Raw genomic sequence first — 26,692 nt, forward strand, 5'->3', positions numbered from 1 at the left:
TCATAACCTACGTTGGCTATGTAGTTCTGGAACTTAGGAACTTCTACTAAAGGTATCACCCTAAACTGGTAGGAAAGCCTTCCTCCCTAAATTCGCTTGGTGCTAAGTTCTACTTCCAATTAAACATACACGAAAGCATAAACTAGTACAAGAACCGATAACTAATATGCTCAAATATGGTATTCTAAAAATAACAGTGCATTTGTAATCTGAATACAATGATATAACATATTCTGAATGACTTGTAACTTGAAAATCTGAAACATGCATGACTATCTAGGTATGGAGTGTTTATAACCCACCAGTAATGAAAATATAGTAAAATACAATAATTTCAAAGTAATGAAATGATAAGAAATCTCATCACTTAAAATCAAAAGCCCAACAATTTCATCAATATAACAAAGTTATCATAATTAAGGTATGAAAGAATACTTGAAATTATGAGGAAACACTTATCCATGGTTGAATTCAAGAATTACATGGAGGAATTATGGAATTTATGCTTTTTTTCATGGAACCCTAAATCAAAATAGGATTAAACTTGAAGATTAGGGAAAAACGTTGGGACTCAATGGGTTAAAGGAACCCATTGATGAATCTCCCACATACCTGAAGTAGAAGATTTGGTGAAATCCATGAATTTGACCTTTGTTCTTAAGAGCCCTAGTTTACTCTTGAGGAAGAATAAAATTGCTCATTTTGATTTCTCCATGTTAAATTATGATGAATAATGGAATTTTGGGGGTTTTGAGCCTTTTATACCCGGCCCTTTGGGAAGCCTAAACGACGTGGGCTAGGCTTTAAAATGAGTGGAAAATGACTTAAAATCCCATGAAAAATTGTACAGGAATCTGGGTTCCCAGTTATTACGACTCACCCTACGACTTGTCACGACTGGTTATGAGTCGTACTCTAAGTGGTAGGCTAAAATTTTGAGGATGGAGGCCTTCACTGTCTTGACTACGAATCACCACCCTATGACTCATTGGGGATGACTACGAGTCGTTAGGTAGAGTTGTAGTCTGAGGCTTGGTTCCTAAGTCATTCACTGGTCAAGATTCGAGTTCACTATACAACTCATAATGTCAAACTATGAGTCGCATACTGGACTCATAACTATTGAAGTGGGACTTGGGTAACACACTTTTGTGACTACGACTCACTTGTGACAAATCATCATGAGTGATTACGACTTATTTCTTAGAGTCGTAGTCACGGCAATGTATTAGGTCCTTAGGAGAAACTTTCCACAACCCTTTTTGCTATGACATCGGATTGAGGCAAAACTAGAAACGTTGGAAAGTTGGCTTAGTGGTCCATCTTTTGAGGGATCAAGAGCTTGAAAAATTTGGGGTATTACAATAATACCTGGGATAGTAGGTAAATAATAGTTTGGTATATGCCAAATTTCCTTCTATTATTCCTAGATTCCCTTCTATGGCATTTATGAATCTTTCATATGAAAGGTTGACAACTATTGGAATATTTATTCCTTCTTTGAATGTCGATTTGACTAATATTTGAGTTCCTCCTAGATGAACGTAATTCATCATTTTTCTTTTTTTTTTCTGAAATTTTTCTTAATATTTGATCGATCATGGGTTTGTCAAAAGATTCAATGTATGTCTTTCAATTGTTTAGGTAATTTCAATTACATTTTCTACCTCTTGGTACTTATGATAAGATATTTTATTTCTAGAAAACATTCTTTGCATTTTGCTGAATACATTATCTTTGCTGAAAATATTTTTGCATTTTGCGGCCAGGACCTCGGTATATATATATATATATATCATGACCCGAACCGAGGTCCTCGCCGCGATGGGTATCCCAAACCATGAAGGCCCGAGAGCCCCTCAAACTAGTAGTCATATGCATAATTCATATACTATAGAAATGCAAAAGAAATGAAAACATAGTCATCTTCTATTTCAAACTAATCCGAAAATGAGTTCATAAAGATTCAAAAGCATTTGACATCAGTCTTTAAAATCTCTATCAATACCGGAAACAACATCTATCTGGAAATCGGGACAAGGCCCCTGGCTAGACCATTAACTAAAAAACAAATGAAACATCACATGAGACAAGGCCTTCTGAAATAAGTGAGGCTCACCAACTTCAAATGTTAGACAACCGATCTATTGCTTAGCGGGACCTCAGGACTGAGCCTCAAATCCTGAAATATAGGGGGTCAATACAATTGTACTAGTAAATGAAACAATCCAAAATAATATTTTTATTACACAACATAGGTGAGAGTATTTCATAAAATATTAATCATAAGGTAAGTAAAAACACATGGGCATTATTTAGAGTTCCAAAATACTTTCTTGAAATCATGACTCAACCCTTTGTTTTTACTCCTGAGATAGATGGTACACCCTATATTTCTAGTACCCACGGGCTATATGAGTCTGCCATTTACTCGTCGGCCAAGCCCCCAAATCTAAGTTTGCCTCAAAGATTGTGGTCCTGAACACTATTCTGGTATACTAGTGCCTCAAGGGCAAGTATACATTGGCCATAACCAATCATATCACCCAAGTTGGCAAAACTCGATTTCCAGGGATGAGCCCTTAAACTCAAACGCCTTCTTTGGGTAACCATCTAACTCTCTCTTTAGGCCCAATTTTAGTTTCTTTAAACATCATGCTTCATATACAAAATCATTTGGTATTTAATATGTTAAGGGCATGCCATCACGGGGTATCGCCATACCCCAACTTGCAAGTCATTCATATCATGTCAATTTCACAACCCATCCTATTTAAAGCATGCAAATGACCACCAAAGATTTATAACATCACAAGAGAGTCCTTATTTTAAAATCTTGTGAAATCTTATGCAAATACCCTCTTTTCGCAAGACGTAAATATGTGTTGGCCATGTCAATTATTCAATCTCATGAAATTCTTCTGTTTAATACAAAGAGCATAGTTATGGCAAGAAGACTCCCTCTCATCAACTCACAATCAATGTCAACCCGAATATATATATATATATATATAAGCATAACTAAAAGAAAGACAAGAAGCCACGCGACAAGATATTGAAAAGACACTTGGCAATTTTTAGTACATAACTTAATAATGTTGTAATAAAAATGTATTAAAAAATTAAAATATTTGAATTTGAAAATATATTACTCTTTATTTGGAAAAAAGATTTCATTTGGGTAACAAGCATTTGAATTCAATACATGCAAGTGAATACCATATATCGTATAAATCAAGTAAAATCCACACTGGCAGGAAGGCCTCATAAATCATGCTCTCAATTAAACTTTTTAAAAAGACAACCAAAAACACATGTATACATAGTTATAATTCAATTCTATATAAAGGATTTCAAGACCAACATATACTTTTATCAAAACGAATTCATGAATGCATGCTATTCAAAATGATATTCCAAAAAATTTTCATAAACATGATTGTATATCTTTAAACTTGGCAAAACGATAAAATCCATGCCCATGGAGTTTAAAGACAGTTCCACGTACCTTAAATGCTTAGTTTGAAGAGTGAAACTCTAATCGTGATAATTTTTTTGAGAATCTTGAACTTAGAGGTTGAACTCTTGATCTTTTGGGGAGCAGTTAGTGTTAAGTTGGGAGAGAGATTGAGTAATCTTTGGCATATAATACCCTAATGGCGACTTAATTTTGTGTTATTACGACTTGGAGCTATAAAGAAAAGACAAGACTGCCCTTTGGAAATTAACTTCGTAATTGAATTCCAATTTTGGAGTCCATTGCATCGCGCCAGAGGGCTCATCGTCATAGGAACCGCAACGCGGTGCAATCACGGTGATCTACTATTTTCGTGATTCAAACATAGCTCAAACCTCATTCAAAAAATTCAAAACTTCCCCGAGACATGCCCTTTACATCCCCGAACATGAAATAACTCATAAATCTACGTCTCGGGGTTGGAAAGATCAATTTAGAAATCATTGAAGTTAAGGGCGTAAAATATGACTAAGTCTTTCAACACTTAGAAAAATTTTATGCTTCAAATTCCCTATACATGGAACTATGACTGGTGTCATGTCAAGAATGTTGTGGGGTGTTACATTACCTTTAGTCTTATTCTAAAAAATGTGGGGATAGATTAGTAAAATGAAAGGAGAAGTGGTATTAAATTAAGATTTTAAAAAATTAGTTGAATTATTATTTTATTTAATACTTTTATGAAACATGAAAAAAATAAACATGACAATTAAAAGGGATGAAAGAAATTACTAAGCAGTAATTTGATTAGATATTTTAAGTATTTTTATTTTATTTTAAATTTATGGTGTTAAATTTGACGAAAAAGTTGTGTTTGATTATACTTTATAAAAAAGATAAAGTATGTGAAATAACCTCATTTGATCAGATATATATTTTAAGCATTTTTATTTTACTTTAAATTTATGATGTTGAAGTTGAAGATAGAGTTGTGTTTGATTATACTTTATAAAAAAAGAGTATGTGAAATAATTTCCATGCTTGAATCTATAATCTATATCTATATCTATAATATATTAAAAGTGTGAAGACCCTTAGAAAAGTGATTTGAACTTTTTGTCCTTCATTAAAACTCTCCACTTTAGACAAAATTATCTTTTCACTATTTTTATATTTAAAAATTAATAATTTAATTATTTTTTCTGATTTGGGACTTTGACACCTACTAAACTATAAATTAGTTTTTACCTTATTATAAATTATTCTTTACCTTATTTAAAATATATGTAATTTAGGACTTTCCCCTTATTTAAAATATATGTAATTTAGGACTTTCAAACCAACTAATATAGTGTATTAATTTTTTTCCTTATTTAAAGACTACTCTATCATTCCGTTATTGAATACAAGTTTGCTTATTTATGCTAGGATTTTGTTTTTATTTTTTTAATACCATTAATACTACTTACATTACCATACATATTGTAATATATTAACATACTTTAACTCTTTACTGCATGTGGGCTGTGGCTTTCCTTTAGATTTAGGATTCTATCATCACCAATATAATGTTAATATTTATTGCTCTGTAGGTAGTTCATTACTATTATAAGGTTAGAATTTCTTTTATCAAGTACCAGTTTAATAATATTTATCTATGTTGTATTTTTTCTTTGTTCACCTTAATATAAATTATTTTTATCTTATTTAAAATATATATAATTTAGGACTTTTACCTTATTTTAAATATATGTAATTTAGGACTTTCAAACCAGCTAATATAGTGTATTAATTTTTTTCCTTATTTAAGGACTCTTTATTTATTTAGAGCAAGAGAACGTCGCATTAAAAAAAAAATTATCAGAGTTTAAATAATATAGGGTATTGATTCTACAATGTGACAAGGATTCGTGACAATGATTAAAGTTATTCTTGGGTGAAGGCACATATTTGTATCTATTTTAATAGTCCATGATTGTTCTTCGCTGCAATTTGTGAAGACATGGTAGTTTATTGTATAGAGTTAAAGTTTAACCGTAAGTTTTTCTAGATTTGGATTGACTTGTGACTAATTAATAATTCTTTTTTTTTTTTAAGATGGTCATTTGTTTTTGTTTAAAAGATTAATTCGGTGAGTTGAGAATTTCAGAATTTACTTGATTGCTTGTTTTTATTATAGATATTTTAGTTGTGCGTGCATTATGATAGACGAATTAACTAGGTAAATCTTTTGTTTGTTGTAAACGATAGACGAATTAACTAGGTAAATCTTTTGTTTGTAGTAAACGAAATAAATAGTACATAGCAGGAGTCGAGAAGTGAAATATTTTCTCTATATATCGTTGTCATTCAAATTTTAACTATTAATCATTTATGTACTGCATATTTATTTCTTGTTCTAAGACGGAAGACCAAAGGTCAATTATGGGAAACAATAAGTTGCTTTAGATAAAATTATTCATTTAACGTAGTACCTCGAATGGTTAATACTTTTATCATCAAACAGTGTTATCAAAGGTGTAAGAGGAAGACATTTGGAGTAACATATAAAGTTGTTGTCATGTAATTAAGAGGTCTTGAACAGGGCAAACCTACGTGATTGTCATTTTCGTATGATTTGTGTTTGTCTTTTAAGTTATTATTTTGATGGAGATATGAGTTTTGAGTTTCTTTTTATAGTTTGAGTCGAAAATTTATTGAAAATAGTTTTTCTACCTTTTGAGGTAGGGGTAAGGTCTACTATCTTGAAATCCTACTTTATAGTATTATATTGAATATATTGTTGAGTTTTTATCTCGAATGTCAATCTTGAACTAAAAAATCTATATGATGTATTATTATGTTCTTTATCTGAAGATTCACGTCTTAATTAAATAGCTATAACTATGTCAAAAAGCTCTTCATAATGAAGAATCTCAAAAGGAAGCTAAAAAAAACAAAGGGAGGTTGAGTTGTAAATTTTTCTATATGTAACTTGTATTACATGATTTTTTTTTAAAAAAAAAAAATATCACCAATAAATAACATCAAAATAAAATGTAAAATTTTCGTGCATCAAAATAGATTTAGGAGTCCTTATAGTTTGTTAAATAACTACTACCAAACAATATTTTAATGTTAATTAAAGTTGAGGGTAAAATATGAAAAAAAATAATTATTTTTTCTTCATATGTAAAAAATAACAAGTTAAATTGTCCAATAATATTTTTTCACTATACTAAAAGTAGATATCTAATAGTACGTGTTCAGTTTAAAAAATTAATGGACAATTTAGTATTTTCTATCCATTTTTTTCTTACTATTAAATATTATATTCATCACTCAATGCATTTTTCAACGTAATAAATTTATTATATTCAAAGGGCGATATAATGAAATTTTTCCTATTATTTATTATTTTTTAACATTATATTTTATTTATCTACTTTCACTGCTTCTATCGTTTTATCTTGACATTTATTTTTTTTATTGCACTAAATATGACAATAAAAGACATGTAATTTACACTTTTAAAGCAATCTATATATTTTTTCATTTTTAAATACTTGTGTCATTTTGTTATGTATATTTTAAAGTAAAATTTTAACTAGAAATCGAGTAATTTGATTAAATTATCCTATTTATTAATCATTTCAATTTAATATAGTGCTTGTCCCTTTTGCACCACATTAATGTTCCTCCATATTTTATGTTGAAGGGCTTTTGCACCACATTAATGTTCCTCCATATTTTATGTTGAAGGGCAAAGGTAAAAAAAATAATGATATCTTAGTTTTCTAAAATGACAAGTGCTTCTATATTCTTTTTTAGTTGACATGATACAACTTTGTACAATCATTAAAAAAAATTAATTAAAAGTGTAAGTTGAATCATATACTCCTTATTAATCTTTTCCTATTTATGTGTCTATTAATTATAGAATAATTAATATTAGGGGAAACTTGAAAAAAATTAATTTTTTCTTGATTTTTTAAATTGATCAATATTTGAAAACAACTATTTTCAGTATACATGACAAATAAAAGGAAACAGAATACGTGTTATGAATCATCTTTTTTTAGTAACGAAGATAATATTTAGGAACAAAAGGAGTATTAAATGACATGAAGGTCGTTAGTAAATTGAAGGTTCTCGAAAAACTGTGATATTAAGTTGACAAAGAGGTGATAATTCTTTTTATTCATATTATCTTTTGCGTTATATTTTAAAAGTGTTATACGTAATATTATAACGAACACATATCAATTTATTTTTTATGTATTTATTATTATTAATGTTATATACAAATGCATTACACGTATACTAAACTAGTAATACTTAAATGTAAGTTGTAATTTTAAAAGTGAAAAGTGAGCAAAAATATATTACAAAATTGCTTTCTAAATTTGAATTGCGATTTCAAGTTGGATTTGTAATTTTCATGAACCAACACTGTTTTTTAAATAAAGACAAAAATTTGTAACACAAATGAATAATTTTATGAAAAAATAGTCCTTAAGTGGACAAATCATACTGTTAGCTTTTATCAAAGTATAATTTAATAGCCAAAAGACCACGAGAACTTAGCAAACATTAAAAGATTTTTGCCAGCAGGTCAATATTAAAAATAGATCTTCAATTTAAAAAATTAATGAGTAATTTATTCATTTCATTATTAGCATTAAATATGATAATATGATAAAATTATCTTTATTATTTACTATTTCTTAACTTATGTGTTAAATAAAACAATGAGAGCACTAAAATTTTAAAAAATAATTAATTATCTCTTCATCTTTTACTTACTAACTATTTTAAAATAACTTAGTACCTATTTTACCCTTGATCGTATATAATCATTATCCAGTATATTTCTCAAACATTAACTTTACGAATTTACGATGCTAAGCAACTCTCATTTGTGTCTAACAGCTTACTTCTTGTGTTAAAAACCGATAAAGCTAAAAGCTAGAAAGACACAACAAAAATCCTAATACTCCCAAATTTCAATTAGCATATGAAAACGACCACAATAATATCTATCACTACCTTGTAAATTTGTGGCATATGCTCTCAGTACCTTCCAATTATTCCATATTCAACTGTATATATATGTATGTAAAAAATAAAAAAGAATATCCATTGATGGCTCCTCAAATTTTTTATTTTCTTAGCTAATCAAAAAATTCAAATATACTTTAACATCATTATCCCCCAAAAAAAAGGGAAAACCACCATGGCTACCACTTCTTGTTTTGTTTCAGTGCCCACAAGTTTTCTTGAATTTACTCATTCTTGTACTTCAAGAACAAACCCCATTAGCTTAAAATGTAGGAAAGTTAGTTTCTTCAATTGTGAAAGGAGATTTAAGGAAAGACCTTTCAAGAAAAGGCACTTAATTGTAGCTAGTAAGATGATAGTTAAAGAGTATAACAGGGAAGAAGAGGAAGAGGGTCCTCCTCCTTTGACTGAATCTGAATTGACTTCTAAGCCTAGACGTATTGCTATCTTTGTTGAGCCTTCTCCTTTTGCGTGAGTATTTTTTTGTGAACTTCCGTTTACTTTTACTGTCGTATTTTGCTTCAGAAAAGTCAATTTAACTGATCTTTGGAGCTAAATTATGTTAGATTAAGTTAATATTTTAAATTAAAAATTTAGTTGTTCAAAAACTTTAGGAGAAATACTATAAGTTGCAACTTGCAATCCTCATAATATGAGGATAATTACATTGAAGATGATGGTCAAAGTTCATGCAATTTGATATTTGAATAATCAAGTGTGATAAGTAAAAACGAAAGGAGGTAGTAATTAGACCCAAACTGCAAAATTGTCTGTGTTAAATAATACTCCCTCCGTTTCAATTTATGTAGCGTCGTTTGACTTGGCATAAAGTTTAAGAAAGAAAGAAACTTTTGAAATTTGTGGTCTAAAACACTTCTTGACCATTTGTGTGGTTATAAATTATTTCTATAAGGGTGAAAGAAGAATTTTAAAGTTAGATGGTTTCTAAGAATTTTAAAGTTAGATGGTTTCTATCTAAATATAGAATGGTTACGTTCTTTTTGGGACGGACTAAAAAAGAAAGTGTGCGGCATAAATTGGGACAGAGGAAGTACTAAACTTTGGTTCTGGTTAATGCTATGCGCTTTCTATTTGTTGAACTTCTGAGTGGTTCATTGGGTCTAATTTCTTCTGCAGCCCTTACATATATACTTACGTATATTATTGATTTGATAACTATTAGAGTGGGTTAGAGTTCCAAGTTGGTAGGAAATAAACCGGTGGTTTGATTATATGGACTTTGACAATTGTCCCTCATGTGCTAGCTTTTGGAGTTGAGTTAGCCCAGATGTCATATTTTTACATGGTAGCGCAACTAGATCCTTCCCCATTTGAGCTTTCGGTCCACGATCTAGTTGGGTCTGGGCGTGAAGGAGGAGTTGGAGCGGATTAGAGTACCACATTGGTTGCGGAATGGTCTAGTGGTTGGTTTATAAGGACTTGGTTAATCTCCTCCTCATGAGCTAGCATTTGGGGTTGAGTCAGCCCCAGGTGTCATATCTTTACAATAATTAATCATTTGTTCTCCTGTAATGGAAAGCTTTGGCAATGTTTTGCTTGAGGAGTATTTTTGCAGCATATCTTTTATACTACTCCGTTAGTTTGCAGCAGTTTTGTCAATGCATGTGAATTCAATTGTCTCATATACTAAACCTTCTTTACTATGCAGTCTTCATGATTCTTGTCGAGATTTCTAAGGAACTTTTGTTGTCAAAAGTATTTACCGACTTTTCTCATATGTTGTTTGTTTGGTCTTCTTATCTTCCGTTATATGCTAGAATCTGTGTAGTAGGTAATGATTCTTACCATAAGAATTTCGATAGTGAACCTCTTTTTTTTTTTTCCATCATATGGAAATGTAGACTTGATCAACTATCTATCACATTTGCTTTTGGAACAGATCTCTCGTGCGTTTTGGAGCCACTAGACCTTGAATAGCTTGTAAGAAAGGACTTATGTTAAGTCCTTACCTAGATCTAAGGAAGGAACTATGACTTCTTAGAAATGTAGCTTATTAAAGGGAGTTGTGCATGCTTGTTAGTTATAGTAATGTGCATTGCCAATCACAATCTAAAAACTTGTTCTATCGTGATCACTTCAGCATTGGAACCTAATTTTTTCTCTGTATTTTTTTCGTTTTGAGATGCATTAGTGCTTGTTATCCCTGCATTCTTTCTTTAATGGTTCCTCATAGTATTTGTAATGTCAATTTCATATCGATCTCACCATTTAAATATAGCGGGGTTCAATCAGATACCTTTGAACCTGAGATACGAAGAATTCCCACTTCTATTACAATTTTCTGTATATTGCTCAGTGGCACTTAGAAGTGATATTGCCTTCATCCTTTAATTTTTAGAGTTAGAGATGCTCTCAGCTGGGGATCCGGCGCCTTAATATGTTAAATTATGGAATCAGCTTTTGTCAGTAATTTTAAAGAACCAAAATTGACATTTCCTGAAATTTTTTTTTTAAAAAAAAACTTGACCTAGTTTTGACGTATTCTACTGATCAAAATTCATGTGCATTATCTGAATCTGGCCTTAGTACAATTATATTTTTACTTAATCGGGCTTACATTCTCTCATAACCACCATTTTCCTTTGTGAAATATCCAGGTATGTATCTGGCTACAAGAACCGGTTCCAGAATTTTATAAGATATCTCCGTGAAATGGGGGATGAGGTATATTTGTTGTTGACAAGAGTGTTGTTGATAACTGATAGCTTCTGGTGTTCATTTGGTCTTCTGAACTTACTTCTATTTCATGCATCTACCCACAAAATTGATATGTTTGAGCTGATTATTCATTTCAAGTTTTCTCAGGATGCTATTTTGCCAATAAGGAGTCTATAATCTTGACCTATAATAGTTATATTCCCCTAAATTAATTTCAAGCAATCTTGATATGCTTTGTCTGCATTTACCAAGAAACAGCTATTCTAACAATCATTTAGTTCATAGGGACTAACCGTAATAATCTTAGCCATAGTTCAGCCAGACCGTTGAGTGAGTTCCTACACGGGCTAAGCGTTGAAGTTTACATACGATGTTTGGCCTCTTACACTCTTCTGTTAATTTGGGGGTACAGGTTATGGTTGTGACAACACATGAAGGAGTACCTCAAGAGTTTTATGGAGCAAAGTTGATTGGATCACTAAGGTTGCCGATTCTAGTGCCTTTTTTATATTTCTTTTTCGTGTTTACTCATGAATTCACTCACGTGCAAACTTAGCAAAAAAGTTTGTGACGTTTGAGGGTGCATGACTATGAAATATTCTCCATTTATGGTAATTGGCTAGTTATTTGAAGAAAAAGTCACTTATTTCTTTTGCAGTTTCCCTTGCCCCTGGTACCAGAAGGTGCCCCTGTCACTAGCTCTCAGCCCAAGAATAATTTCAGAAGTAGCACGATTCAAGCCTGACATCATACATGCATCATCTCCTGGTATAATGGTGAGTTTTCAGTTTCTTTTTGCTCCTCCTTTAAGTGGTGCAGTGATATTAGTTTTGGACCTTCAAGGAGCTTAAGGTTGTTCTAATTTTTCCCTATTGTTAGGTCTTTGGTGCTCTTATCATTGCAAAACTGTTATGTGTGCCAATAGTGATGTCTTATCACACACATGTGCCTGTGTAAGTCAAACTCCCGAATATCTCGTCTCCAGATGGGAACATTTGATAGCTTCTGTTAATTACATGATTCAAGAAGCAAAAGTTTTCCCTTTGTTGATCTTCCTGATGTATGACGCAAAGAATGAGTTTCTGAAGCTTCTTCGTACATTCTATATTAATTATTAAAGGATCTACACTGATTCCGGCCCTTATTTTGCAGATATATACCTAGATATACCTTTAGTTGGTTGGTGAAACCTATGTGGATGGTTATAAGTATGTGAGCTGAGCATTCTCTTGTGCAGTATGTATTCTCTCTCAGGTGTCCAGCTCTGTATACTAATTAAGATATAACTGCTGCTTACCAGAGTTTCTACATAGAGCCGCTGATCTTACACTGGTGCCATCTGCTGCTATTGCGAAGGATCTGAAAGCTTATAGGGTGACAGCAGGTAAAAAATCAATTGGTGAACTTTTTAATTACACTACAGCATGAACTTTACTAATTAGCAATTTAAGTCGAAAACTGTACTGTCTTCTCTATTCTCACAAAGCAGTTTTGTTGTTCTTAGATGCATGCTTCCATTAGCTTCTTTTTGCTTCTAAACCTCTGCTCAGAGCTGTTGACTGTTCCTCTCTTTTTCTTATTTGTCAGCTAACAAGATACGTCTATGGAATAAGGGTGTTGATTCTGAGAGCTTCCACCCTCGGTATCGGTCTCATGCAATGCGATTAAGATTGAGGTTGGAGCTTCCTGCTGAAGATTCCATCCACTATGTGAACAACCTTAAATGTGTACTGATAATTCTTTTTGCTTTCTCCTGTTACTCTTCATGATCAGCAATGGGGAACCTGATAAACCATTGATAGTCCATGTTGGACGACTTGGAGTTGAGAAGAATTTGGATTTCCTCGAAAGGTATTGCCTCTCTATGTTAATGAGAAAGGATAAAACTTGCATTTTTGACTGGTATATGGCTAGATATATGAATCCTCATATTAAAGGAAAACATTATATCAAGGAAACTGAGTGGTTATGAAGTTGAATGAAGGTGCTGGTAACTTGCATATGACATTTCAAAGTGATTTTGGAACAGGTTAATGGATAGACTTCCAGAAGCTCGCATAGCTTTTATTGGAGATGGGCCATATAGGTGAGTTGCAGTAGCGATTTTACCTTTTTGACTTTCAGAACTTCACCAGGCTGATTTACCTGTACTTCACTGTAAATGATTTTTGATATCTAGTATCATGCACAATAAGTTATGTTGTCGCTTTTTTGCCCCTTCTTCTGATAATCATAGGCTGTCAAGTCTACGATAAAAAAATTATTGGTGAGGATCTCATGTCAACACTAGTTATATGTCCTTGTTCGTGATCTCTATTGCTAGAAATATTACTTAGCTTGTATGGTAAATGCGGATGTTGCGCTGGATGTGTGGGCTGACTAGAGGGGATAGAGTTCGGAATGAGAACATCCGGGAGAAGGTTGGTGTGACACCAGTGGAGTGCAAGATGCGGGAAGCCCGATTGAGATGGTTCGGACACGTGAAGAGGAGGGGCATGGATGCCCCGGTCCGTAGGTGTGAGAGGCTAGCGTTGGATGGGTTTAAGCGGGGTAGGGGTAGGCCGAAGAAGTACTGGGGTGAGGTGATTAGGCGAGACATGGAGCAGTTACAACTCACCGAGGACATGACCCTAGATAGGAAGGTCTGGAGGACGCGAATCAGGGCAGAGGACTAGGGCCAGCCTGAGTCGCTAGTGTAGGGAAATACTTGGTGGGGGTTTATTCATGTTAGGAGTCCGTGTCCCATGTTTTATTATGGATCTGTGTGTTTTCCTTTGTTTTAGATTACTTATGGGTGCCGTATTTATGTTATGTAATCTTGTAACCTTGTGCTGTGCTTTACTATGTGTTTGTGTGGTACCGCGTGTCTTGAGCCGGGGGTCTATCGGAAACAGCCTTTCTACTTCTTCAGAGGTAGAGGTATGGACTGCGTACATCCTACCCCCCCAGACCCCACCAGGTGGGAATACACTGGGTTTGTTGTTGTTGTTGTTGTGTTGTATGGTAAATAAGAGACAAAAGTCAGGAAAACACTATGCTACCAGATAATCTCACTAAACTTTTATCAGCTTTACTTTAGTAGTTAATGTTTAGTAAAGCAGAACCCTGAATTTAAAACAATAGCAACATTTAGCCACGTTGGAGTTGCTGAATTATTGGTTTAGTTTCTTAGCTAAGCATTACCATTTCATTTGTTACATGTTAGATAGTACAGATAACTTAGAGAACAGTGAACTTTATTGCATTACAGTCATTTGGTTAATGCTAGCTAGTTGAACCTGGCTAGGAGTTAATTATCTGTTAGCAAGTCGATATGTGCGCTAACTATTCTCTTCATTCCCATTTCTTGCAGCTGTGTGATACATTACCACCATTAGTGCTGGAGTTATTTATTTTGTTGACAAGATATCTATATGTATATATACTATACTAATGTGTTATATAATCCCTCTTCATGGACAAACTTGTAATTTGTGACTCTTCAGTTTATTCTATTATACCTGATGGCATAATGCACGCCGAAACCTAGGAATTTCTGGTCTCTTATATCCAAATTACATTAGCTCTCCTTTGTGTAGATTAAACTTCCTACTTCTTTGACAAAAAATACTGGATTTGAGCCCCAAGAGTGGGACATTAAAGCTAATGGTAGTGATACAATTGTATAATACGAATGAGCAACTGCTTTTTTCTGCTATGAGATTGTGTAATACGAGTGAGCGGCCGCTTTTTTTTTTGCTAAAAATGAATGGCATCTCCTTTTGTTTACAAGCTTGCTTTAACCGGCCTATCACTCTCCTCTATGAAAAGGTCCTCCGTAATCACTCTCAACAAGACTCCCATTCCCTTTCAAATGAAAGAGAATAAGTTATTTCTCTTCATCATTGGAATCTGTCATTCACACAAAAGGGATCGAGGAATTCTCAATGAAAAAAGTGCTCCCTGACTTTGACATAGGAATCATGGAAGTAAAACTGTCTGAAAACCTTTGAAGTAGAAATGTTGTTGGAAGTAAAATTGTCTTCAAATGAATAACCTGCAGCTCTTCTCGAAGGGACATGATTGGGGTGTGAGAAGAATCTACTATCAAATGCTATTTGTTGACAATGTGGACATCGGAATGCATTGCTATTTAAAAGACGAATTTCCTGTTTTAATAGCCTGTATGCTTAACATGAGACATGTAGTTTTTCATTCTTATAAAAGTTTGAGCTACAAATTATTCATTTTGATACTTGTTATAGGGAGGAATTGGAGAAACTGTTCTCCGGCATGCCTGTAGTGTTCACAGGTATGTTACTGGGCGAGGAGCTTTCTCAGGCATACGCCAGTGGAGATATATTTGTTATGCCTTCAGAGTCTGAGACACTTGGATTCGTCGTTTTGGAGGCCATGTCATCAGGACTTCCTGTTTTGGCTGCCCGTGCTGGAGGAATTCCAGATATCATTCCTGATGATCAGCAGGGAAAAACTGGATATCTGTATAATCCTGGGGATCTTGACGACTGCTTGAGCAAACTGGAGCCGCTTCTGCACAATGCTGAATTGAGAGAAACTATTGGCCGGGCTGCACGTGCAGAAATGGAGAAGTATGATTGGAGGGCCGCCACAAGAAAAATTCGTAATGAGCAGTACAACGCAGCCATTTGGTTCTGGAGGAAGAAGAGAGCACAGTTGGCGAGACCATTTCAATGGTTGTTCAAGCGTAAGCTCCAGACATCATAAGTACTGTAGGTGATGCATTTCTCAGATTTATTAGAAGTATATAATTTTATGCTTAGGAAGGTGCTTAGTCTCTCATAGCTTACATCTAGATGTGGATTGTAAAATACTAGCCAGCAAATATAGTCTGCTGTTGCAGTTATCCTAGATTTGCATTATATTCACCTGAAATACCTAGCCCATTGTGCTGTTAAGTATTCAATTCAATCACTGTACATGTAATTAGTTTCCCATAAGTGTGGGAATTTATTGATTTACACATTCTTGTACTAAAGCAACCAACTCAATGCAACCAGAGTTTCAGGCACAAACTCACCTACAAGATGGATTATGTAAAATTCTTGCATATCCCTACTGTTTTTCCAATTTAATATCACGGATACATATAATTCAGAAGAACATGTTAGTGATTTACACACAACATCCCTATCCATTATGGACGGTTCGACCAATTGATATGTTTCCACAGAGGGTAATCTTTGGCATGATAAGAATGTTATCCAAGTTATCCACATAATATGGATAAGGCACTGTACATAAAATAAGCCTTTTCCATGGATATTTGGAACTCCATTTCTCAAACTCCCCTGAACAACTTAAGACAAGAAAATATTTTAAAACACATCCATATAATTATTGAGGTTTGCTTGAGAAAAATTTCCCCCTTTTTTCAATCAAGATAATGAATACTCTGCTTGTTGACTCTCTATTCTTCTTTACCTCATTGCATGTTGCAGCTTTTGCTGTAATCTAACAAATTTCACCATTGTTTTAGCATTTTGGGAGGTCCTTTGGAGGTGGCAGAAGTGACTCATTAGGGCCCTTTCCATTATCTACAAGGAATGCCATCTTCAATCCCCATGTTGTGTGTACCTCTAGATGGCAATGCAAAAACCATACTCCTGCAATATTATTATCACACCAAATTAGAATCAAGTCATCTATCGTTACAATTATAAGTGAGCTGATTGTATACATCTTTACATTATTACTCCTTGTGTTAAAATAGTTGTCACGTTTCACTTCTCGAGATTCAACTTGACTATTTTTCGGAGCAAACTTAGATAAAATTAATGCAACATTTTAAAATTAGATTCAGATATTCAAAAACTATATGAAAAATACTATTAATTGCAAATTTTCTCATATGATCAACATGAGAAAAACGAGCACAATCTTAAAGTATTTGTCAAAGTTTTTATAGTTTGACTTTCCAAAAAAAAATACTAACAAAATTATGCAGCAAAAGAGCAAAATTCATAGCTAATCCTATCTAGCTAAGACAAACTAGCAAAAATATTTGTTAGCTACAAGCAATTTAGCCTCAGATTAGCAACAAAGTTCATAGCAGACTTACCAGGATTGTCAGCGTGGAATCTTATGGCAACCCATCCTCCAGATGGAACTCCAATGGTATTCCTTTCAACAGGATCAACAAGATTAAACTTCTTTGGATCCTTTTTGGGATTGAAATTCCCTAATCCTTTACCTACTGCAAAGAAATTGAAACCATGCAAATGGAGTGGATGGTTCTCAGGGGCTATAATTCCAGTATCCTGCAAAACTACTTGAACCGTTGCATTGTAAGGCAATCGATAAAGTCTTGTCCCATTAGTCGTGGCCAAGCTTGCTGGTGGTACAGTATCTGTATAGTTGAAAACAAACGGAGGATTCCCTGGAAAATCTGTTGTGAAAACGCCTTTTATGCCAAAGAAATGCGCTTGTAGAAGCGCAGTAGTTGGCATAACAAATGTAACGTTGTTTATACTAGCCACAACTCGGCTTCCATTACCCACTATACAACTCTGGCATGGATTCATCCCGAGCCCCACTGCGAAAAGTAATGAATGATCTACATTTTTTGGAACTCTAGCAGGGTGTTTTTTCGAGTTAAGGCTTCTGAGGGAGTCGATAAAATTGTTGGCTACTGAAGTGGCATTTTGGGGAGGGGTCCTAGTGAGGGTGGTTGGGAAACTTGCTAGTGTCCCCGAATAATGCAGCGTGGCGGTAACCGTCACATTGTCTATGGCTATGGGAGAGTCCATGAAGGTAGAGGCGACAACCATGTATTTTCCGAAACCTTGATCAGCAGTGACAATAACATTTGTGGTCTGCCCAGGGGCAACTATAATTGTGTCTGTTTCGAAAGGTTTAACGTAAGTGGCGTCAACTTCAACTACGGTCATCTTGTGGCTAGCAATTTTGAAGAAAAGTTCTTCATTAAGTGCAGCATTGATCACTCGTAACATGTATGTTTTCCCATGAGCAACACTTAAGGTGTATCCACCTGCATATCATGATATGATGCAAAAATCAAATTTGTGATCTCGTAGCATAAGCAAATTGTATAAATAACACTCTCTCTGTCGCATTGTATATGACATTCTTTTCTTTTTATATATAAAGATTCTTAACTTCAAACTCTCCCCCACCCCCCACCCCCTTAATGTACATATATGCTTAATTCCATAAAATTGGTATGTTTGGAGGCTGATCCATAATATAGATTTAACGAGTTCAACTTTTAGGATTCTTCATATCGGACTCAATGTACTATTAAACTTAAAGATTTAGATCTAATATTTCTCAATATGTTAGTAAGTTTTTACATATAAATATTTGTATTCCATAATCAAAGTTATGGATTCAAACGAAATCATAGCTAGCCAAAACGGCTACATCCACCCCAGGATATGTTTAAGACTACTACAAGTTCTAATTGTAAGAGTACTTTTACCTATGTCATAGAAGTCCTTTGTTCATGTTTTATTAACTTCTTACCTCGCTAAACAGTGCCATATAAATTGAAACAAAGAGAGCTATAAGTATATATTACCTTGGGAGGGACAATTGGAAACAGGTCCAGGATAACCATTGATTGTGTGAGCATCTGAAACATTCGGTGCTAATCCTGAACTTAGAGCTTCATTGATCACAGCTTCAGTATCAGATTTCCACCATTCACCTGCATTACATTATTGCAGTTTTCATTTCAATTCCCTTGGGTGAAATTATTTCATTACATAACAATGAAGAGAATAAAGTCTTGGAATTAGCGACGACCTTTGCCGCTAACCTATCGCAAATACTCTCTCCGTTCATTTTTACTACTTGTCCCTTATTTCAAACATAGTTTTTCACTTTTACTTGTCATTTTGAACATATCAGGAAAAGACAATTATTTTTTTCATATAATTTTACCATCAGCATAAATACTCGTGTGCAGGGGCGGATTTATGTTGAATTTTGAGGTGCTCCGGTACTCATTAAACTCGACGCGAAATAAGTATAATTACATAAAAAAATATACGAAAATAGGTATAAAACATATAAAAGCACCCACTAAAATAAAAAGTTGGTTGGGTGCACTGACATTTAGACTGATCTTAAGGTTTTCCACCGGAAGGGGTGCCCCGAGTTCGAACCTAGTTTGGGTGATTTTTTATCTTTTCCAGTTTTTTAATTTTTAAAGCACCCACAATTCTTAAATTCTGGATCCACCACTGCTCGTGTGGTAAAATAGTCGCGTCAATCGTTGTTTTCTTAATGGTTGTTCTAAATCCGAATTTGTCAAGTAAAAGTGAACGGAGAGAGTAACTCGTAACTAGCTACAAAATTTGTCCGAGATAATTAAATAGCTCTCTTATGTAGTAGTGAATTATTGACAAAGTAGTGGTATGATATATAGTATGAATATGTGTATATATTCACCTAAAACAAGCACAGCTTCATGGTTGGGTTTGGGGAATGGATATGGCACACCACGTTTAGGCAGGATAACAAATGCACCATGTACAGTAGCCCTTAGCCACAAAATATGAGCATGCCAAAATAGTGTACCCCTTTGTCCTGTAATTGTGAAATTGTATACGTAGGATTGCCCTGGTTGAACTGGACATTGTGTGATATATGCCGGTCCATCTGCCCAACCACTTCTAAGTTGTTTGACACCATGCCTGTAGTCATACAAATTCAGAATTTAAACTTAACGAACTCAAGTGCATAAATTTTAAAATTAATGGACTTACCAATGGATAGTGATATTATATTTTACATGATTAACAACTTTGATGAGCATTCTATCATCTTCTCTAGCATAAATTGTGGGTCCTGGAAACCTCCCATTAATAGTGACAATAGGCTTGGTGGAACATAGTCGACTCATGTTCCTCATTACCACCTGGAATACCAACCATATCTTAATTAAGGAAACGAAGCAATATATATATATATATATATAGGATTAATTTACTTCTAGATATAAACTTCACCAAAAAAATATTTAGCGGCAATTAGTTAATGACAATAGCTTAATTGATGCTAAGTTAAGTTTTTTAGATTCAATTATTAGTGATAATCATATTTTAACTTTCTTTGTAAATGTTCCTAAAACATATAGTGACATTGAATCCAATGGCAATGACTGGTGACCCTTTAGCACTCTTTGTGCATATTTATTCTCGCCTTTATTCTTTGTAGCGTTTGCAGTAAAAGTTTTATACGACCACTATTTTTAAAAATGTTGTACTTACAAGTTACAAGTTATTAATCCACTTATTATGAATCGTCACTTACACCGTTAGTGTAGGTAAGTCAAATTCAAAAATTGAACTTGTTTATAATTTTTACAGAAGTAGATTATTGATCTATTGATTTTTCGCTATTTCACATTTTACATGGATTAAAATGTAACGATTGCTGCATATCTATGCTTCAACCAATTTCTTTTAACATACCAACCAGAACTTTTTGTTGGGTTATTGGATCTTTTTCCCTTCCTATGTGGATAAATGAAACTCAATTTGAATCAACCCACTTTTGCTCATAGGTCCATTACTATGGGGCATATATATTGATCTTTTTAGATCTTATTCACCATCACAAAAAGAGAGTTTTCAGCAGCCAAAGAGAGAAAATCAAAGTTGATTTTCGCACCTAAATTTTAGCCACAGCTGTCAACTTCAAATTGCGATTTCCGCTTCATTTCTTGTCCGATTGAGCTGATTTTTGGACTGCTTGTTCCTCTCATCTCAATCTTTGATTAGAAACTGATGGAGCTTGATTTGATGGCCTTTAGCTCCTGTTCTTCATTCCCGAACAGTAGCTGTATTTTTTGTGCTTTCACTCCTTTATTTCTCTAGTGTTTGGTGTTGTGGTTTATGTATTGTTTCTTGTTGTTCGACACTTGTTTGTTGGACATTTTGGAGGACAATATTGTAACTTTTTGGTGATTATAGTGGAGGTTTGGTCCCGTGGTTTTTACTCTTCACACCGAACGGTTTTCCACATAAATTTGGTGTCTTGTATGATTGCCTTTATTCTTGCCCTATCGCATTTGTGTGGTAATTCATTTGCTACCATATTACTTTGTTTTGCTTGGTTTGCTTGTCTCCTCTTAGTTTAAGTTGAAAGGAAAAGTTTAGTCTTGGGTATTTTTCGCTGCTACCCTGTTGGGCTCTTTGATTGTGCGTCTGTCTTTCCTAAAAAGTGGTATCAGAGCGTTGGTTGTTTTTGATTGTCGATTTGAATGATGGAGGCAAATATGAGCAATATGGTGTGTTTGAATGATAGTAACTATCATACTTGGAAAGGCAAAATGAAGGATCTTCTATTTGTCAAGAAAATGCATCTACCTGTGTTTGCATCTACTAAAACTAAATTCATGACAGATGAGGATTGGGAATTTGAACACTTACAGATTTGTAGCTATATTAGACAATGGGTTGAAGATAATGTTAGAAATCATATTGTGAATGAGACACATGCTAGAAGTTTGTGGGACAAGCTTGAGACACTTTATGCTTCGAAGACTGGCAATAACAAGTTGTTCTTGCTTAAGCAATTATTGAATATTATGTATAAAGAGGGTAGTCCTATTTCTGATCATATTAATGATTTTCAGGGTGTCCTTGACCAGTTTTCCGAAATGGGTGTAAAGTTCGATGAAGAAATTTAGGGACTTTGGCTTCTTAATACTCTGCCTGACTCTTGGGAAACTCTTCGAGTTTCTTTGACTAATTCTGCTCCCGGTGGTATTGTAACTATGGAATATGTTAAGAGTGGTGTCTTGAATAAAGAGATAAGAAGAAGATCTCAGGCCTCACTTTCTTCATCTTCACACTCTGATATTTTGGTTGGTGAAGAGAGGGGAAGAAACAAGTCCAGAGATTCAAATGATAGAGATAAAAGTAGAAGTAAGTCAAGGTCCAAATTCAAGAATGTTACATGTGACTATTGCAATAAAAAAAGGGCATATCATGAAATATTATTACAAGCATAAGAGAGGTATAAGATGGCAAAAGAAAGAAGGCGATAATGAAAATCGTGTTGCTGTTGTTGCTAATGATGATCTTCTTGTTACTTGTGGTGATAATGCTATTAATCTTGTTTGCAATGAGTCTAGCTGGTTTGTAGATTCTGGTGCTACTTCTCATGTTATGCCAAAGAAATACTCCAGGTAATTTTGGAATATTGAAAATGGTCAATAATGATGAAGTTAAAGTACTTGGCATTAGCACTGTTTGTTTGGAAAGTAACAATGGTTCCAAACTACTTCTCAATAATGTCAAGCATGCTCCAGATGTTCGATTGAATTTGATTTCTTTAGGGAACCTTGATGATGAGGGTTATGTTAACACCCTTGGAGCTGGCCAGTGGAAGCTTACTAGAGGTTCGATGATTGTGGCTCGAGGTGACAATTTGTCTAACTTGTACGTATTTCAGGGTTCTACTTCTAGAGTCTTGATAAACTTGGTGGAGAATGACACTTCATCGGAGTTGTGGCATAGAAGGTTGAGTCATATGAGTGAGAAGGGGATTGATAGTTTAGCTAAGAAAAATTTACTTTCTGGAGTGAAACAAACAAAGTTGAAGAAGTGTGTTCAACGCTTAGCCGGTAAACAGAAAGGGGTTTCTTTTCAGAGTCATCCGACTTCAAGAAAGCTCAATTTGTTGGAGTTGGTGCATTCTGATTTATGCGGTCCTTTTAAAGTAAGGTCTCATGGTGGTGAACTTTACTTTATGACTTTTATTGATGATTATTCTCGTAAACTCTGGGTATTTTCTTTGAATTCCAAGGATCAAGTACTTAATGTGTTCAAGAATTTTCAGACCTTGGTTGAAAGACAGATAGAGAAGAAATTGAAATGCATCCGTTCAGATAATGGCGGTGAGTATATTGGTCCTTTTGATAGATATTGCAGAGAACAGGGTATTCGGCATAAGAAAACTCCTCCAAAGACTCCTCAGTTGAACGGCTTAGCAGAGAGGATGAACAAAAAACTAGTTGAGAGGGTTATATGTATGTTTCAGATGCTAAACTGTCAGATTCCTTTTGGGCAGAAGCACTTAATATGACTGTTTATGTTATCAATTTATCTCCTACTGTTGCTTTGAATGGTGATGTCCCTGACAGAGTTTGTTCTGGTAAGAATGTTTCTTATGATCATCTTAGAGTTTTTGGGTGTAAATCTTTTATTCATGTTCCTAAGGATGAAAGGTCAAAGTTGGATATTAAAACTAGATAGTGTATCTTCATTGGTTATGGTCAAGATGAATTTGGCTATCGTTTCTATAATTCAGTTAAGAAGAAACTTGTTAGAAAATGTGATGTTGTGTTCTTTGAAGACCAAACAATTGAAGATTTTGACAAAGCTGAGAAGGTTGATCCTCAGAGTAGTGAGAGCCTAGTTGATGTTGATCTAGTTCTTTTGACTACTGCTCTTAAAGAAAATCTTCATGATGATGAAAATCAAGTTGATAATGAAGAAGATGATCATGTTCAGAATGACCAGCAAGAAGTTGTTGATGCTCCAGTGCAAGTTGATATGGTTGATCAACAACCAGTTGTTGATGCTCCAGAGAGTTCTCTCAGACGATCCATAAGGCAGAGAATACCTTCATCTCGTTATTCTCCTAGTGAGTATATACTCTTGACTGGTGGGGAAGAACCTAAGAGTCTTGATGAGACCATGAAAAGTGAAAAAAAAGAAAAGTGGTTTGATGCTATGGAAGATGAAATTAAATCTTTGCAAGATAATCATACCTTCGATTTGGTTAAGCTGCCTAAAGACAAAAAAGCTTTAAAAAATAGGTGAATTTTTCGGGTGAAGCATGAAGATGGTAATCCAATTCCATGGTACAAAGCTAGATTGGTTGTGAAGGGATTTAACTAGAAAAAGGGAGTTGATTTTGATGAGATATTTTCTCCGGTTGTAAAGATGTCATCCATTCGTGTGGTTCTGGGCTTAGCTGCAAGCCTAGATTTAGAGGTTGAGCAAATGGATGTTAAAACTGCTTTTCTCCATGGTGACTTAGATGAATAAATTTACATGGAGCAACCCAAAGATTTTGAATTCAAGGGAAAAGAGAATTATGTTTGCAAATTGAAGAGGAGCTTGTATGGTTTGAAACAAGCTCCTAGGCAGTGGTACAGGAAGTTTGGTTCCTTTATAAGTTAGCAGGGCTTCAAGAAGACTACTTCAGACCATTGTGTTTTTGTGCAAAAATTCTCTAATGGTGACTTTATTATTGTTTTGCTTTATGTTGATGACATACTTATTGTTGGTCATAATATTTGCAGGATTCAAAAGTTGAAGCAAGAGTTGAGTAAGTCTTTTTCTATGAAAGACTTAGGACTAGCAAAGTAGATTCTTGGCATGCAGATTGTCCGTGACAGAAAGGCTAAGAAGTTGTGGTTATCACAAGAGAAGTATATTCAGAAAGTACTTCGAAGGTTTAACATGGACAAGGCTAAGGTTGTCAGTACACCTTTAGCTATGCACTTCAAGTTAAGCACGAAGTAGTGTCTTTCCAGTAATAATGAGAAGGAAGATATGAAGAAAATTTCTTATGCTTCAGCTGTTGGTAGTTTGATGTATGCAATGGTTTGCACAACATCGAATATTGCTCATGCTGTTGGTGTTTTTAGTCATTTTTTTTCTAACCCGGGAAGAGAACATTGGAATGCTATGAAGTGGATTATGAGATATCTTTGTAGCACTTCTAGTCTGAGTTTGTGTTTTGGTACAGGAAAGCCTATTCTTTGTGGTTATACTGATTCAGATATGGCCGGTGATGTTGATACTCGCAAGTCTACTTCAGGGTATTTGGTTACTTTTACAGGGGGAGCTGTATCTTGGCAATCTAGGTTGCAAAAATGTGTTGCTCTATCTACTACATAAGCTGAGCTTATTGCTGCCGTTGAAGCTTGTAAAGAATTGCTTTGGATGAAGAGATTCTTGGGGGAACTTGGTTGTGCTCAAGAGAGGTATGTGCTTCATTGCGATAGTCAAAGTGCCATACATCTTGGCAAGAATTCTACATTTCATGGTTGGTCTAAACACATTGATGTGAGATACCATTGGATTCGGGATGTGTTGGATTCTAAGTTGCTTGAACTTGATAAGATTCATACAGATGATAATGGTTCCGACATGATGACTAAAGCTTTGCCAAGCGGGAAGTTTGAAGATTGTTGCATGATCGTCGGGATGACGGTCTCCTCTACATAGTTGGGAGGGGGAGAATTGTTGGGTTATTGGGTCTTTTTTTCTTCCTATGTGGATAAATCAAGCCCAATTTGGACCAACCCACTTTTGCCCATAGGCCCATTACTATGGGGTATATATATTGATCTTTTTAGGTCTTATTCACCATCACAAAAAGAGAGTTTTCAGCAGCCAAAGAGAGAAAAATAAAGCTGATTTTTGCACCTAAATTTCAGCCACAACTGTCAACTTCAAATTGAGATTCCCACTTCGTTTCTTGTCCGATTGAGCTGATTTTTGGACTGCTTGTTTATCTCATCTCAATATTTGATTAGGAACTGACGGAGCTTGATTTGGTGGCCTTTAGCTCCTGTTCTTCATTCCCGAACAGTAGCTGCATTTTTTGTGCTTTTACTCCTTTATTTCTCTAGTGTTTGGTGCTGTGGTTTATGTATTGTTTCTTGTTGTTGGCACTTGTTTGGTGGCCATTTTGGAGGACAATATTGTAAATCTTTGGTGATTATAGTGGAGGTTTGGTCCCGTGGTTTTTTACTCTTCACACCGAAGGATTTTCCATGTAAATTTGGTGTCTTGTGTGATTGTCTTTATTCTTGCCCTATAGCATTTGTGGGTAATTCATTTGCTACCATATTACTTTGTTTTGCTTGGTTTGCTTGTCTCCTCTTGGTTCAAGTTGAAAGGGAAAGTTTAGTCTTGGGTATTTTTCGCTGCTACCTTGTCGGGCTCTTTGATTGTGTGCCCGTCTTTCCTAACACTGTTTTTCTTTTATTTCCTTTCATTCCAACTACTTTTATGGTCTAAGATGTTTATACCTTGCGACACCCCAACCCCCCAACCCCCCAAACCAAGCTTACGAACCTTTTAAAATTTATACACATTTTCTAAGTTCGATCGTTTATAGGGGATGTAAATTGCAGAAAAACTTTAAAAGAATATTTAAATGGTTTATTAAAGCTATAATCTGCACTAAAAACGTTATTGTTCTTTATAGTGGAAAGGTGCTCATATCTTAGCTATAAAAAACATAATAGACATAAGAGAAAAACAAAAACGATACTGTAATTATAACTCTCTCCGTTTCGATTTGCTTATTAGGTTTGACTTGATACAGAGTTTAAGAAAGTAAATAAGATTTTTGAATCTTGTGATCCTAAACTAAAATATACGTAGAATCTACCAAAAATGTCGCTTAATCTTGTGATCCTAATATGTCACATGAAAAGTAAACATTAAAGAGTTGCCCAAACAAAAGAGAAATTCTTTTCTAAACGGGGTAAAAGGAAAA

General features: G+C 34.4%; 2 protein-coding genes across 2 annotated transcripts; one reads left to right on the plus strand and one right to left on the minus strand.

Moving 5' to 3' along the window:
* Positions 1 to 8,421: 8,421 nt before the first annotated feature.
* On the plus strand, positions 8,422 to 16,205 carry LOC107852913 (sulfoquinovosyl transferase SQD2). Its single transcript, XM_016697946.2, has 11 exons — positions 8,422 to 8,968; positions 11,116 to 11,182; positions 11,589 to 11,659; positions 11,835 to 11,952; positions 12,056 to 12,129; positions 12,329 to 12,384; positions 12,477 to 12,560; positions 12,764 to 12,851; positions 12,950 to 13,027; positions 13,206 to 13,262; positions 15,421 to 16,205. Exons 1-11 carry the CDS (start codon positions 8,673 to 8,675, stop codon positions 15,899 to 15,901), a joined length of 1,470 nt encoding a protein of 489 aa, XP_016553432.2. The 5' UTR covers positions 8,422 to 8,672; the 3' UTR covers positions 15,902 to 16,205.
* Positions 16,197 to 20,093, minus strand: LOC107852912 (laccase-4). Its single transcript, XM_047398278.1, has 5 exons — positions 19,927 to 20,093; positions 19,610 to 19,854; positions 18,735 to 18,863; positions 17,256 to 18,185; positions 16,197 to 16,800 (listed from the first exon to the last, which is right to left on the minus strand). Exons 1-5 carry the CDS (start codon positions 20,070 to 20,072, stop codon positions 16,670 to 16,672), a joined length of 1,581 nt encoding a protein of 526 aa, XP_047254234.1. The 5' UTR covers positions 20,073 to 20,093; the 3' UTR covers positions 16,197 to 16,669.
* Positions 20,094 to 26,692: the final 6,599 nt, after the last annotated feature.

This window comes from Capsicum annuum, chromosome 10, assembly GCF_002878395.1.
Source record: "Capsicum annuum cultivar UCD-10X-F1 chromosome 10, UCD10Xv1.1, whole genome shotgun sequence".
NCBI lineage: Eukaryota > Viridiplantae > Streptophyta > Magnoliopsida > Solanales > Solanaceae > Capsicum > Capsicum annuum.

What these genes read in the sequence shown, in the direction of transcription:
- LOC107852913 (XM_016697946.2), top strand. Translation starts at nt 8,673, where the DNA reads ATGGCTACCACTTCTTGTTTTGTTTCAGTGCCCACAAGTTTTCTTGAA. An exon ending in TCCGTGAAATGGGGGATGAG is followed by an intron (nt 11,183 to 11,588) that starts GTATATTTGTTG and finishes TTGGGGGTACAG; the next exon opens with GTTATGGTTGTGACAACACA. An exon ending in ATTGGAGATGGGCCATATAG is followed by an intron (nt 13,263 to 15,420) that starts GTGAGTTGCAGT and finishes TACTTGTTATAG; the next exon opens with GGAGGAATTGGAGAAACTGT.
- LOC107852912 (XM_047398278.1), bottom strand. Translation starts at nt 20,072, where the DNA reads ATGAGGAACATGAGTCGACTATGTTCCACCAAGCCTATTGTCACTATT. An exon ending in TATAATATCACTATCCATTG is followed by an intron (nt 19,855 to 19,926) that starts GTAAGTCCATTA and finishes GTATGACTACAG; the next exon opens with GCATGGTGTCAAACAACTTA. An exon ending in ATTCCACGCTGACAATCCTG is followed by an intron (nt 16,801 to 17,255) that starts GTAAGTCTGCTA and finishes ATAATATTGCAG; the next exon opens with GAGTATGGTTTTTGCATTGC.